At 43.3% G+C, this 14,882-nt stretch overlaps 2 protein-coding genes across 3 annotated transcripts in view; one reads left to right on the top strand and one right to left on the bottom strand.

Annotated features, from left to right (window-relative positions):
• Positions 1-14,882, bottom strand: part of SNX18 (sorting nexin 18) — a 303,319-nt gene that overhangs the window by 2,485 nt on the left and 285,952 nt on the right. The window contains exons 6-7 of one of the 2 annotated variants that reach the window (XR_011382044.1): positions 9,731-9,812; positions 2,019-8,895 (exon numbers count right to left, since the gene is read on the bottom strand). The gene's annotated coding sequence lies outside the window, so the exon portion shown is untranslated. The remainder of the gene's footprint in view (positions 1-2,018; positions 8,896-9,730; positions 9,813-14,882) is intronic. The other variant, XR_011382047.1, reaches the window with a different exon arrangement.
• The window catches only part of LOC100345682 (chondroitin sulfate proteoglycan 4), a 79,542-nt gene that overhangs the window by 43,034 nt on the left and 21,626 nt on the right, over positions 1-14,882 (top strand). Inside the window, exon 8 of the mRNA XM_008262205.4 lies at positions 2,848-3,020. Within this exon, the coding sequence (XP_008260427.3) occupies positions 2,848-3,020 (173 nt within the window). The remainder of the gene's footprint in view (positions 1-2,847; positions 3,021-14,882) is intronic.

Below are 14,882 nucleotides of genomic sequence, written 5' to 3'. Positions count from 1 at the left end.
ACAAGATTGGGTGCCAGCTTTGACCCACATCCTACGCTCACGTCAAGCAACAATACTCCTTTATTTGCAGGCAGTGTTCCAGGGCCGGCTCTGCTTTAACAAGTGTTTCCTGAGAGCACGGCCATCATGGTAGCTGTATATTTGGTTTCCTTCTCAGTGGAGGAAATAAGAGACTTGCTCTCCAGAACAGTCACTGTGCAAATCACGGTGATGTTAAACGTGAGTGGCACCGACTGGCAAGCAGCACAGGTTCAGAGGAGGGACGTCTGCCCTAGACTGGAACCGTCAGAGAGAGCATTTTGGCCAGGACAGGTCTTGAGCTATCCCAGTGAAAGGATTTGTATTTTGAGGGATGGCACTGAGGAGGGACTGAGAATGGCAGGAAGAGAACATGACCATGGAAGTGAAGACCAGGGAAAGAGGAGTGTGTTTGGAAGGTGGGAAGTAATTTATTAAATGGCTAATCACATTATTTCCTTCCTTGGACATCTTTTACCCATTGAATTCAAATAGAATGATATAGGCAATATTGTGTCAAGTTTAAGAATACTTCTGAGTCTGTGTGACTTGCATTTGACCATGAGGGAAATTTCTTAACCCCTCTGAGCCTCAGCATCCCTTCTTAGCGATGAAGAAAGAATTACATAATTACGTACTTCTTAGGGTTACTGTGATATCTGAAAGCAAAGGCAGGGGCTGTATCTGTGCTGTGTCTAGGTATATATTTGCTCCTTAATGTAGAGCTTTTTCACCTGTTAAGCAGTTGATACTGTTTGTTGAATAAATATATAACAACTCCAAGCCTGGGACCATGAAATCCTTGCTATTATGATGGTGGTGGTTCTTCATGAACCAAACAAGCTAGGGTACAAGTACATTTGAAAAATGTAATATTTAATTTTTACTTATTTATGTATTCGAGAGGCAGAGACAGACACACACATACAGAGAGGGAGAGAGAGAGAGGGAGTATGAGAGAAGGCAAAAGAGACAGAGTGTTTCCATCCATTGGTTCACTCCCTAAATACCTGCAATGGTTAGAACTGGACCAGGCCAAGGTCAGGAGCCAGGAATCCAATCTAGGTCTCCTGTAGGGGTGTTACTTTGTGGCTCCCAGAGTAGGACTCCAACTCAGAAACTCTTAAATGGGATGTAAGCATCCCACCCAGTGTCTAAACCACTGTACCAAACACTCTCAGTTTCCCAAAGTCCCTAGGTCTTCATGCTGGCTGTTTCCTTGGCGTAGGGCAGCTTCATTTCTTGGGTACACCTCTGAGACCATGCTGAATTATAGTCTCCTAGACCTCTCAGTCCATTCCACACTTTGGATTCTCAGAGCTCTTTCAAATACTCTTACACTTTTCTAGCTCTATCGTGGTTATTTATATCCACATCACTCACTCTACTCCATTGGCTTTTAAACTTTTTTTCATTATCATAAGTCTGAATTTCTTTTTTTTAAATTTTATTTAAGGTATACAAATTTCATGTATATTTCCTATATATAAATACAGGAACAAAACGATACTTTCCACTCTACCCTCCCTCCCACCCACACTCCTATCCTTCTTACTCTTCCCTCTCCTACCCCCATTCTTATTTTTTACGATCTATTTTCTTAAAGGCATCAATGATGAACTATTTGTTTTTGTTTCTCTTTACCAATTAGATGCTCAACTATGCACAAGATCGTCTTGATTGAGTGAATAAATCTGTTTCATTTGAAACATTTTACATGGCTGTGGTTGGAAAACCATGAAAATAGTAGTCTCTGCTCTGGTTGTCTTACCTATCAAATAGTTAAGGTTCTGAATTTAATAAATTTTAACAATGTAGAAAAAGAAAAATAATGTTAGTCAGAAGGCTTAGCTGGTTGACTCAACTTCACAAGTGATTTATAAATACCTACTCAGAGGGCTACTCTGGGAAAGATCTCAAGCTAAAGCTGTTAGCAAGGACTTACACAGGAGAGATGAGGTCAGATCCGGGGCTGGATGAATTATGTGTTTAATTCATACCTGTCATGCTGAAGGCTGGACGTGCAGCCTGCATTGTTGGAAAGTAAAGGGATGTGTACTCTGGCCTTGTGCTCCTCCAAGTGTGGTCTGTGGGTCTTCTAGTCTGTGAACCGAGAAGAAAGGGAAGCAACAGGGAGAGTTTAGTTTTTATAACAACTTGACAGCACTGTGTCATTTTCATTGTATTTTATAAAATTATTGGTCCACAGTGGAGTAGGGAGGAATCCTTCATGACAAAGCATTCGATGAGCGCTGCTTTCCCTTGGGTGTCCCTAAGCCTCTCTTGCCATTGGTCACCGATGAGGTCGTGATAGCCACCCTGTGTGTTACTGGCCCTTCCCTTCTTGGCATTCACATAGGCCTTCATTCCGTACAGTGTCCATGCAGGGTGCTCGTCTGGGGATCCCCAGAAGATGTCTCACATTTGCTCAAGGTACCCTAGGTACCAGCAGATGGACACACCACTGAGGATCTGCGTCCACGCTGCCTGTGTGGTCTCAGTGCTGTACAATTTGCCTTCCCCTTCATGTGCCCAGAGCTAAGCCAGAGGCCATCCGCACCCTGGAATCCCGTTTTCCCTCTAAGGACCGGTTAAATACCTGGGCCCAGGCTGGGTCAGGTGGTAAAGTGAGAAGCTGGTTTTCCCTGGGGTGGCAGGAGCACAGCAGGCCCACAGATGGGTACGGGAGGGATCACTGGCTCCTCACAGCCCAGTTTCACGTTGGCGCGAGTCAGTATCCACATTTATAAGCAGGTGTTTTCCAAAGAGTTCCCAGGGCTCTGTCAAGAGCGTTTCACTAGCTGGCAGCATGTTTCCGTCTTCACTTAGGTTCCACCAAGCCGCTTTCCTCTCATGACCTGAGAGCTGTGACCAACGATGTGGACGGGGCAGGAAACAGAACTGTGACTTTTACGGTCGTCAGTTCCCCTCGGCTGGGGAGGTTGGTGAGAATGAGCTCTGACAACTGCACGGAGGATGTTTCCGTTTTCACCCAGCATCTGGTGAGTCCTGATGTCTGTGCCGCTGAGCAGGGCAGGCCTCTCATGTGTCTTCCTCCTGTTAACCTGAGCGGACGTGCCCATTTGCCCAGGCCATCACTCATTTCAGCTGTGCTGGGCCTACAACCAGACACCTGGCAGGGCCACGACATGAGACGTGATCGTCAGAAAACACTAAGCAAATGTGAACCCTGTGTCTGAAAAACACAAAGGGATCCTTTTACCACTGAAGACTGACTTAAAAGGAAGCATAGCATAGCTGTGGGAGTAAATCCTGCAGGACCTGTGTGTGTGTAGGCTCATATTCAATACATGAAATGACAAGGTTATTTAATATAGTACAATTACACGTATCTGTATATACATAAATATGTGTGTGTGTATTTAATCTGTAACCAGAGACACCTGTTTTAAACTTCACGGGTGTTTTGTCATCACCACCTTCACACAGCTTCTTATTTAAATAAATTAACCTTCCTGTTTTCTTTTTTTTTTTCCCTCTGGGGCATTCTAGCCAGGAATCTGACTAACCAGATGTATTTATTTATGTGATTTCATTTTCTAGAAGTCTGTTTCCAAATAGTCTACTTGAATATGGCCATTTCTCTTGTTTGCCTTTTTCCAGCCTGAAGCTCTATGCATGGATCTGTTAGTTGAATTGGCTGTGGCCTTAAATGGCTCAGGAATGAAAAAAATCTAAAGTCAAGTTCAGAGGAAATGACAAGAGTAAACTGTATGTCTGCCATTAACCTTTGAGCCATTTGTCTCCAGTGTGATGTGGCAGGATTCAATTTGGCTTTTGCTTACAATTGCCTTTGTCTGGGACGCATTTAAGGAAACAGGTCATGAGGCTAGAAAAGCTGTGAGTGTGACGCTGAAAGAAGAAGCACAAATTCTCTGGTTCACAGTGACTCTGGCATCCCCCCCAAAAAGGAGTAGGATGAAGACTACATTGTGTGGGGAGCTGAAACGAACCCACAGACATCAAACCATGCCAGGTTCAGATTGCGTGTTGGATGCTGACAAGAATGATATCCTACAGAGATTCCTTAGCTTCAACCCTAGTTCTTTGTTAAAAAATTGCATGATGATCACTGCAAGCATTGTTTTCAACTACTTTTGACTGCAAATATAAAATGGTTTACACTCAGGGGCCAGGAACCTTTTTCTGCCAAGAGTCATCTGGATATTTATAACAGCATTTGCTGGCCATACAAAATTATCAACTTAAAAATTAGCCTGATATAGATTTATTGAATTTCGAGTCCTGCCTGGGGTTGTCTTGGCGGGGCTGGACCTAATGATTTTGTAGGCCTCACACGGCCCATGGATGGATGGCCCTCATACCTGGTTTAGATCATATGGTCTCAATGGGCTTTCATGGATATAGGAGCCAAGATTCACTAGGTTATGTTGCGTAACAAACAACTCCCAATCTCAGTGACTTAAAATGGCCAAAATGCATTTCTCAGGTGTGCTGTACCTTAGCTGCGGGTTGCCTGTGTTTTTCCTTCAGGATCTGATTTGAAGGAGCAGAATCACAAGTTGACTGTTAAGGCTTGTGTCCAGCAGTGGCATGTAGAATTTGCATTGGCCAAAGAAACCCACACAAGCCAGCTTGATGATTACAATTTCATTGTCGGGGGAGGGGGAAGGTATAATCTTATTTGGGAGGAGGCATTGACTATTTGAAACAATCAAACCATCTACCACAATGGGCTAGCCCGGTCATCGAATGCTGCCTCTAATATTGGAAATCAGGGTACAGTTTCCTCTGGAAACAAGCTACCTAGAGAGTACTACATGTTTGCATACAGGAAATGAATAGAATGAATAAATGAATAGTAGATAGAAGGCCCCAGGGCAAGCAAAGTCTTGATTGATTAAAAGCTGGTTATGCTGAGGTTTCGTTTCTTTTGCTTTATAATTCCTTCTGCTTTTGTGAGCAAAGAGGCCAGTGTCTAGAAAACCTATTTGCAGTGGCAGGTGTTAGCCAGAGCAGGCGAGGTGTTAGGCTGGGCTCGGGCTCTACAGGGATGTCTGGGATGCAGGGTCCTTCCTTGACTGTGGGTTCCTATGGAGACAGGAGCAGGCTCCAGTCTGGAAGCACCAGCAGGGCAGTCTACAAGTTAGGGAGGTGAGGGAGGGGTTTCCTGTCCTTCCTGGACAGACTGCACAACCAACAGCTGCCACACCAGTGGCCTGGACTAGTGCTTTTACTCAAAGGATGAGGGAGAGTCTCTTTTTTTTTTTTTAAACTTTTATTTAGTAAATATAAATTTCCAAAGTATAGTTTATGGATTACAATGGCTTCCCCTCCCCCATAATTTCCCTCCCACTCGTACCCCTCCCATCTCCTGCTCCCTCTCCCATTCCATTCACATCAAGATTCATTTTCAATTATCTTTATATACAGAAGATCGATTTAGTATATATTAAGTAAAGATTTCATCAGTTTGCACCCACACAGAACATAGAGTGTAAAATACTGTTTCAGTACTAGTTATAGCATTAATTCACATTGAACAACACATTAAGGACAGAGATCCCACATGAGGAGTAAGTACACAGTGACTCCTGTTGTTGACTTAACAATTTGACACTCTTGTTTATGGCTCCAGAAATCTCCCTAGGCTCTTGTCATGAGTTTCCAAGGCTATGGAAGCCTTTTGAGTTCACCTATTTTGATCTTATTTAGACAAGGTCATAGTCAAAGTGGAAGTTCTCTCCTCCCTTCAGAGAAAGGAGAGACTCTTTTATTGTACACAAGGCATTAGATTGTATCAGGCTGTTTATATCAGGCATATCTCTGGATAAATGATCTTTCTCTCCCAAAAATAACATCTCAGCCATATTTAGAGTCTCTAGAAATTCAGCATAGCAGTGCACAGTTTCTGCATCTTTGGTGTGCCCTTTGCAGAGGGAGAGTTTTCCATTTAAGAATCAGATACCCTGTTGCTGCTCTTTGATCTACTGTTGACTACTTGTGATTGAGCCCAAGTCCCATGGACCCTGTAGTCAGAAGATCTGGATTAACTCTGTGACTTAGGGCAAATGACATGTCTTTGAACCTCAGTTTCCTTGTCTATAAGTGGGAAAAATAGCCTATTCTCCTGTGAACATTCACCATGTACCAAGAACTAGTCTAGCCTCCCACCATATTACTCATTATCCACACGTAAAGACGTGGGTCCCAAAGCACAGGAAGGTTGAACAACTTGCCCGCGGGTACACAGCATAGGAGTAGCCCAAAGCCTCTGGGTCTGGATCATGCTCCTGTTGACTAAGCCATATCTTCCTCCTAGTGTTTAAATGTGGCCTAAGACAGGTAATGTATGTGAGATGTGTAGCCCATTCCTCCACATCTAGCAAATACTAAGTAAACAGTAACACCGGCTGTTACCATCTTTTTGTCTTGGAGATTTGAGAAGTCCCTTTCCTCTCCTCATTGAAACATGGGTTTCATAGAGAAGGCACTTCTCTGGGACACTGGGATTGGCTGCTGTGTTTACCCTGACCTGCTACAGCAATTTAATGAATGGGAATGAGGTCATTGAGGACAGTGACATTTGCTCCACCTTACAACCCATTTACACTTTCCTGTTGTCTGGGCAGAGTCCCTGGTATTCACCGGGTGATGATGAGAGCAGAAGTCTGAGGAAGATGTAAGGGGCCTCGTGGCAGCAGGCACAGGCTGGAGGAGAACTTAGGGGCGGAGCTGGGGCAGCTCCAGGGACTCCTCCCCAGGGGTCAGAGTGAGGACCAGGGACGGACTCCTCATCGAGCAGCCAAGAGCCGCTCTGGTGCAGCTGGCGAGTTCTCACAGAATGCCTGCGTGCCATTAAACTCAGTCCCTCTCCCGCTCCCCTGGAGCCGTCCTAAAGAACATGGGTGACACAAGTAGGGGAGAGGGTGTGCAGAGAAGACCCTCAGGATATAGACCAGCACGCACACTCTGCCTCTTTCAGGGAGTTTGGTGGTTCAGTGTGTGGATGTGATTCCCTGAATACACATGAGTTGTATAAGTGGAGTCAGCATTAGTCTTCTCATCTCAACAGCTTCAGTCTCAACTCTCTTTATTATGCTTCGTGTCATGCTTTGACAAAATAATTGTGAGGAAAATATTTGTTTTGTCATCACTTAAAAATATTTTCTTATCCCAGAATAAATTCACTATAAATGCATGCTTCTTATAAAAAATAAGATCAGAAAACATGAAAATGCTGCATTTTGATGGAGGAAGTGCATGGTGCCACCCATAAATTCAGGACACTGGTGTTCATCTCAAGGCACCCGGATCCTGATAAGCATCTGTGTTCCAAAAAAGCACTTTGATTTGTAACTTGGGAAGAAGAAGAAACCTACTTTTCATCTTGCTGGCTTACCCCCTTCCAGACCCTGCCTCCTTTTTCACACGTAAATGGAATGTGAATCTTTCTCCAACTTTATGGCCTCTATCAAATAGGGCCGGGTCTACTCAGTCATGTGAGAAAGGCTGCACTTACTCCCGGCTGTTCCAGATCGTTGGGAAGGAAGGGGAATGGTGGAACCAGACTGTGGAGGCGGCATAGTTGATCAAAATCTCTTCCCTGAAGCACTCGGTGGAGACATTATTTACATGTATTATGCAGCCGTCAGGGTTAGTTGTCTTCAATCTGGTAGGTGACAGAGGGCAGTCCTCAGGAAACAGTTTCAGTTGTCAAAACCGTCCGTGTCCAAGGAATCAAATGGCTTTGATTACCGTGGGGCTTCCCAGCCCAGTGGTTCCAAGAGCCAGTTCCATCCTCTGCTCTGCTTGGTGTCTGGCTGGGACCGTGTTTCAGGCAGTCCCTGCACCCCTGTACCTGAAGAGACTGAGTTGTCCTCAGCCCTGTTCCACCCAGTGCCACTGTGTCATTTGGGCATAAAGCTTGCGTGCTGTCTCCTTTTGGAAGGAGAGGTTTTAAAAATTGCCATTTTAATCAGCGGCTCTGGTGGATATAGTTCATGAAAAGAAATCTCAACTCTCTTTATAATGCTTCGTATAATATTTTGACAAAGTAATTGTGAGGGAAATATTTCTTATGTCATCGCTTAAAAATATTTCTTATCTCAGAATAAATCCACTATTTTCCAAACCATACCATGTGAGCCTACCAAGATAAACAAGTAACATTCTTGTTGTTCACCGGATGTCTGCCTAAATGGGAAAAGCTAAACCACAAAACCCTTTGCTGAAAATCTTGCATCCTGAAGAGTTAAACATGTGAGTACACAGGGAAAAAAATATGATCAGATTTCAAAATTAAATGTTTATTTATTTTTTTTTTACAAATTGAGAGAAACAACTTCATTTCAAAGAACACACGAGCAAAATAAAAATTGGATTCTCTAAAGCACTGATCCCGTCTAAGTAGTGCACAGAGCCGAGTGATTTTCATTCCAGTGCTTCCTGAGATCACTGAGCCTCATTAAAAAGCCAAGTGTTCCGGTAGAAGGCTTAGGATACCCGGTCTCTCTTCTTTCCAGTAAGGCCAGTGCTGGCGTTACCGCCCTGTGCTGTTGTGGATGGGAGATCGTGCGTCTTAGTCTCTACTTGTTCTTGCCGTACAGACAGAGGTTTAGAAAATGATACAGTAATTCTGGGTTATGAATTTTGTCTAATTACTCCTTCTCCTGGAATCTGGCTTATTGCTGAATAACACTTATATTTTAAGGAATTGTGAATGCAATTGGCAGAGGACCGCCCTCTGTCACCTACCAGATTGAAGAAGACTAACTCTTACGGCTGCATAATACATGTAAATAATGTCTCCACCCAGTGCTTAGGGGAAGAGATTTTGATCAACTATGCCGCCTCCACAGTCTGGTTCCACCATTCCCCTTCCTTCCCAATGATCTGGAACAGCCGGGAGAACAGAGATTAATTTATTACAACTTAATGGAGAGTACAATCAACTTGATGGATCATTAAACTTTGATCTTTGAATTTGCAGAGGAGGGAGGGACCAGGGTCTTCCTTTGATTGACTATTCCTGCTCACCCTCACCTCTGCTTCCTTGGGTCTCTGGCTTAATGGCAAGTGGACTCAGCTATCTCTGTAGACATTTGCCACCAGCTTTTTGTCTTAGCTATTTTGTTTTTGTCATTGTAATTCACTGAATTACATGCCAGCATATTTTCCCATGTGTAGCAATTACTGCAATGTATTACCACTTAGTCACCCAAGTTCCAACTGAAGATCATTCTGGATAGTGGCCTGATTTTAAAAACCAAACATGCTTCTTTCTCTTAGAACCATAGGCTTGCTTTTGAAAAAGCAGACAGAACCCATTGCCAGTGGAGTGAGAGTAGTGTATCCTTTTTCCTTGTATTAATTTCTTGGGGTTGATGTAACAAATTACAGCAAACGTGTTTTCAAACCACCAAGAAAGAAATAATAAAACAACCAAGAAATGTATTCTCACACTCTGGAGGCTAAAGTCTGAAGTCTAATTCTCTAGGCCAAAATCAGGTTGTAAGTGGGGCTGTGTGCTTTCGGAGGGTTCCTGGGGAGGATTCCTTCCTTGCCTCTTCCAGCTTCCAGGGGCTGTGAGCGTCCCTTGGCACGTGGCCATACCACTGTAGTCTCTCTCCTGTGGTCCCACTGCCAAACAGATACATTTCTGTCTGTGTTAATCCCCCTCTGTGTTATCCCTCTTGTAAGGAAACCTGTGATTGGAGTTAGGGCCCACCTGAATAATCCAAGAGAGTCTTCCACGCTCAGGATCATTAACTTAATCACAGCTGCAAAGACTTTGCCCTGTAAGGAAACATCTAACATTTTCCAGAGATTAGGGCCTCATACTTATGGAGACATTTTCTTCCCACTGTGTTCATACATAACAAATATAAGATGTCCCAGTCTACCTTCTGCTGTTTCCTGATAACCATCGTCTAGATCTAATTTGGTAGTTGTATTACAGGTCTACACACTCACCATGACACAAAGCCCATGAGAATCTTTGTTTTCTTTTATATAAGTGTGGATTTGGTGCTCTCCACCAGGTCAATAGAGGAACCTAGGGCTGGGCTCCCAAGAAGGCTTTTGGTCTAGTAGGTTTCCGCAGAGACTGACCCTGTCTGGGGAGAGCACTGGCCACAACTCTTGGATAATTATTTGGACCCGATTTTCAGTTGTTCATTTCCAGCTGTGGATTTTCAGATACCTGCCCCCCACCCGCTTTAGGAACTCAGGTTTCCTGAAATGCCTTTTCTGTTACTACTAGGGAGAATCATTCCTGGGATTTAACCCAGCCCTGCTATGCTTAACTGAAACCCGGGCATTATCCAAGCCTTTGTACCCTAGGACTTCTGCTCTCCTCAAAGAAGCTTGGTCCCTCTGCCCATCTGCCCTCTGCAACCATGGTGGTGCCCAGGTTAAGGAAAGAAGGGAAGACACCCAGAGAGGAGTCACTCCTCTGAGCTCATCTTTTGGAAGACAGGATCTCGGTGCCCTCAAGTGTGAGCTCTTAGGACTTTTTAATTAATCCTTATAAAACCTTGACATTTGACTTTCTTGGATTTTCTGGTTTCTATAGTCTCCTTCCCCTAGGAATATCTACCCAGGATAGAGATTTATTTTTGGTCACTTCTCTTTCCCTTGCTCCACTGGTCAACCCCTTCCTGTCGGGAAACTCAGAGCCTGGGCAAAGCCATTCTGTCATGGAGAACCATGTGATTGGCCTCCAGGCCTCCATCTCTCCCCTTTCAACACTGACCCTAGGACTTCTGGACCTGACCCTGAGCTAATGAAATAAAGTGAGTTATATAAAGTGCCTCATAGAGTACAGGAAGTTTATATTTAGGGCTCAATAAAGTTAGGTACTATTTATGTGTTTTTGTTAAATAAATGGTAAGAAATATCCTGGGTTGCAGTATTCCTAGTGCCTCATGATTATAAGTATACATAGTTTATAATTAAATTATATAAGGCATTTTAAAGTAGTTTTTTTTTTAGCTGTACAAAATGTTTTTATATCATTATTTTATAAGCATTTTTAAACAAACTGTTTTTAATTTACTTTTTAAACTTTTGCTTGTATTTTTTTTGCTAAAAATTAAGACAGAAGCACACACATCAGCCTAGGCCAAAGGGTCAGGATCATCAATATCACTGTCTTCCTTGTCCCACTGGAAGGTCTTCAGGGGCAGTAACCCACATGCAGCTGTCGCCTCCTATGGTAACCATGCCTTCTTCTGAACTCCTCCTGAAGGACCTGCCTGAGGCTTTTTTCCCCAAAAAACCTTTTATTTAAGCAATATAAACTTCACACTTTTCATAAATGCAACTTTAAGAATACAGTGATTGGGGCCGGCGCCGTAGCGCAGCGGGTTAAAGCCCTGGCCTGAAATGCCAGCATCACATATGGGCACCAGTTCTAGTCCTGGCTGCTCCTCTTCTGATCCAGCTCTCTGCAGTGGCCTGGGAAAGCAGTAGAAGATGGCCCAAGTCCTTGGGTCCCTGCACCCATGTGGGAGACCTGGAGGAAGCACCTGGCTCCTGGCTTCGGATCAGCGCAGCTCCGGCTGTTGCGGCCATTTGGAGAGTGAACCAACAGATGGAAGACCTTTCTCTCTGTCTCTTCCTCTCACTATCTGTAACTCTACCTCTCAAATAAATAAATATTAAAAAAAAGAACACAGTGATTCTACTCACTGTACCTGCCCTCCCAACCACACTCCCACCCCTCTTCCTCTACCCTCTCCTATTCCCATTCTTATTTTTTACTAAGATCTATTTTCAGTGAAACTTTATAAACACATGAATAACTCTATACTAAGTAAAGCGTTTAACAAATTGTATGGAAAAAAAAAAAACTGATCCTCAACAGTGGAGACAAGGGCTATTCAAAGTCATTCCATTTTGGAAAGCCAAGACACTGTAGCAAAAAATATCCTACATGAAGGATCTCTGTGAGTGAGACCCCAGTGGAAAGAAGGGCCATCAAAGAAGGATGTACCTTTCTCTGAAGGGAGGAGAGAACTTCCACTTTGTTTATGTCCTTGTCTAAATACTGACAGAGTTTGTGGTCACAAAAGGCTTCCATAGTCTTGACAGCTCATGGCAAGAACCTCGAGTGATCACTGATGTCATAAATAAGAGTGTTAATTGTTAAATTAACAACAGAAGTCACTGTGCACTTACTCCCCATGTAGGACCTCTGTCCTTAATGAGTTGTACTATGACAATTAACTGCAAAACTTGTTCTCAAACAGTACTTTATATATTGTGTATATGTGAGGGTGCCAACTGTTGAAATCTTTACTTAGTATAGAGTTGATCTTCTGTATGTAAAGTTAATTAAAAATGAATCTTAATAAAGAATGGGATGGGAGAGGGAGTAGGAGATGGGTTGGGAGTGGGGGTGGGGAGGTATGGGAGGAAGAGCCACTATATTCCTAAAGTTGTACTTATGAAATCTGCATTCATTAAATAAAAGCTTTAAAAAAAAGTCATTGCATCTTGAAGTGTTAATTTCACTTCTATAGATTACCTTTTAGGTACTCTATTAGTTATCACAGATCAGGGAGAACATATGCTATTTATCCTTGTGGGAATGGCTTATTTCACTAAGTATGATGTTTTCATCTATTTTGTTATAAATGACAGGATTTCTATTTTTTTTATCACTGTGTAGTATTCCATGGTGTATATGTCCCATAATGTCTTTAACCAGTCTTCAGTTGACAGGCATTTGGGTTGATTCCATGTCTTAGCTATTGTGAATTGAGCTGCAATAAACATGAGACTACAGATAACTCTTTCATATGCTGATTACATTTCTCTTGGTAAATTCTCAGGAGTGGGGCAGTTGGGTCATATGATAGGGCTATATTCAGATTTCTGAGGTAACTTCATACTGTCTTCCACAGTGACTGTACAAGTTTACATTCCCACCAACAGTGAATTAGGGTACCTTTTTTCCCCACAGCCTCACCAGCATTTGTTGTTTGCTAATTTCTGTATGAAAGTCATTCTGGCCGGCGCCGCGGCTCACTAGGCTAATCCTCCGCCTTGCGGCGCCGGCACACCGGGTTCTAGTCCTGGTCGGGGTGCCGGATTCTGTCCTGGTTGCCCCTCTTCCAGGCCAGCTCTCTGCTGTGACCAGGGAGTGCAGTGGAGGATGGCCCAAGTGCTTGGGCCCTGCACCCCATGGGAGACCAGGATAAGTACCTGGCTCCTGCCATCAGATCAGCACGGTGCGCCAGCCGCGGCAGCCATTGGAGGGTGAACCAACGGCAAAGGAAGACCTTTCTGTTTCTCTCTCTCACTGTTCACTCTGCCTGCCAAAAAAAAAAAAAAAAAAAAAGAAAGAAAAAGAAAGCCATTCTAACTGGGGGGAGGTGAAACCTTATTGTGGTTTTGATTTGCAATTCCCTAATGGCTGGTGATCTTGAGCATTTTTTCATGTGTCTGTTGGCCATTTGGATTTCTTCTTTTGAAAAATGTTTGCCCATTGAATAACTGGGTAGTTTGTTTTGTTGTTGTTGAGTTTCTTGATCTTTTTATATTCTTTAGTTATTAATCCTTTACCAGTTGAATAGCTTGCAAATAATTTCTCACATTCTGTCAGTTGCCTCTTCACTTTCCTGAAGTTTCTTTTGCAGAATAGAAGCTTCTCAATTTGATATAATCTCATTTGTTAATTTTGGCTTTGATTGCCTGTGCCTCTGGGGCCTTTTCCAAGAACTCTTTGCCTGTGCAAAAGTTTTGATATATTGTATTGTCATCTTCATTCCTTTCCAGAAATTTTTGGATTTCTATGCCCCACTGTTCATTTAGGAGCAAACTGTTCACTCTCCATTTGTTTGCGTATGTTCCATTGATTCTTAAGTTTTTGATTTCCAGCTTTATTGCATTGTGGTCAGAGAAGATGTATGGTATGATTTAGGTTTTTGTGAATTTGCTGACTTGCTTTATGGCCTAGCACATGATCTATCCTGGTGAGAAGAATGTGTATTCTGCAACTGTAGGATGAAAAGTTCTATAGATATCTGTTAGGTCCATTTGGTCTCTAGTGTTGATTAACTCTGCTATTTCTCTGCTGATTCTCTGGTTGATCTGTCCATTTTTGAAAGTGGAATTGTAAGTCCTCCATTACTATTGTATTGGAGTCTCCCTTAGACCCATTAACATTTCTTTTAAATAGCCCTGGAATTAGGTGCATATACATTTATAATAGTCACATCTTCCTGTTGAATTGATCCCTCAGTCATTACATAGTGCCCTTCTTTGTCTCTTCTAACAGTTTTTGTGTTAAAAGTCTATTTTGTCTGATGGCTACACCACTCTTTTTTGGTTTCTGTTAGTGTGGAATATCTTTTTCCACCTTTCACTTTCAGCCTGCATGTATCTTTGTTGGTGAGATGTGTTTCTTATAGGTGGCAAATAGATGGGTTTTGTTTTTTAATCCATTCAGCCAATCTGTGTCTTTTTTTTTTTTTTTTTTTTTTTTTTGGACAGGCAGAGTGGACAGTGAGAGAGAGAGACAGAGAGAAAGGTCTTCCTTTTTCCGTTGGTTCACCCCACAAGTGCCCGCTACGGCCGGCGCATTGCGGCTGGCGCGCTGTGCCAATCCGAAGCCAGGAGCCAGGTGCTTCTTCCTGGTCTCCCGTGCAGGTGCAGGGCCCAAGGACTTGGGCCATCCTCCACTGCACTCCTGGGCCACAGCAGAGAGCTGGACTGGAAGAGGAGCAACCAGGACAGAACTGGTGCCGCAACCATGACTAGAACCCCGGGGTGCTGGCGCCGCAGGCAGAGGATTAGCCTAGTGAGCCAGGGCACCGGCCTAGTCTGTGTCTTTTAACTGGGGAGCTGAGGCCATTTATATTCAAGGTGACTAT

The sequence above is a fragment of the Oryctolagus cuniculus genome, chromosome 14 (genome assembly GCF_964237555.1).
Source record: "Oryctolagus cuniculus chromosome 14, mOryCun1.1, whole genome shotgun sequence".
Classification (NCBI taxonomy): Eukaryota; Metazoa; Chordata; class Mammalia; order Lagomorpha; family Leporidae; genus Oryctolagus; species Oryctolagus cuniculus.
This window is presented reverse-complemented; position numbering and strand designations above follow the sequence as displayed.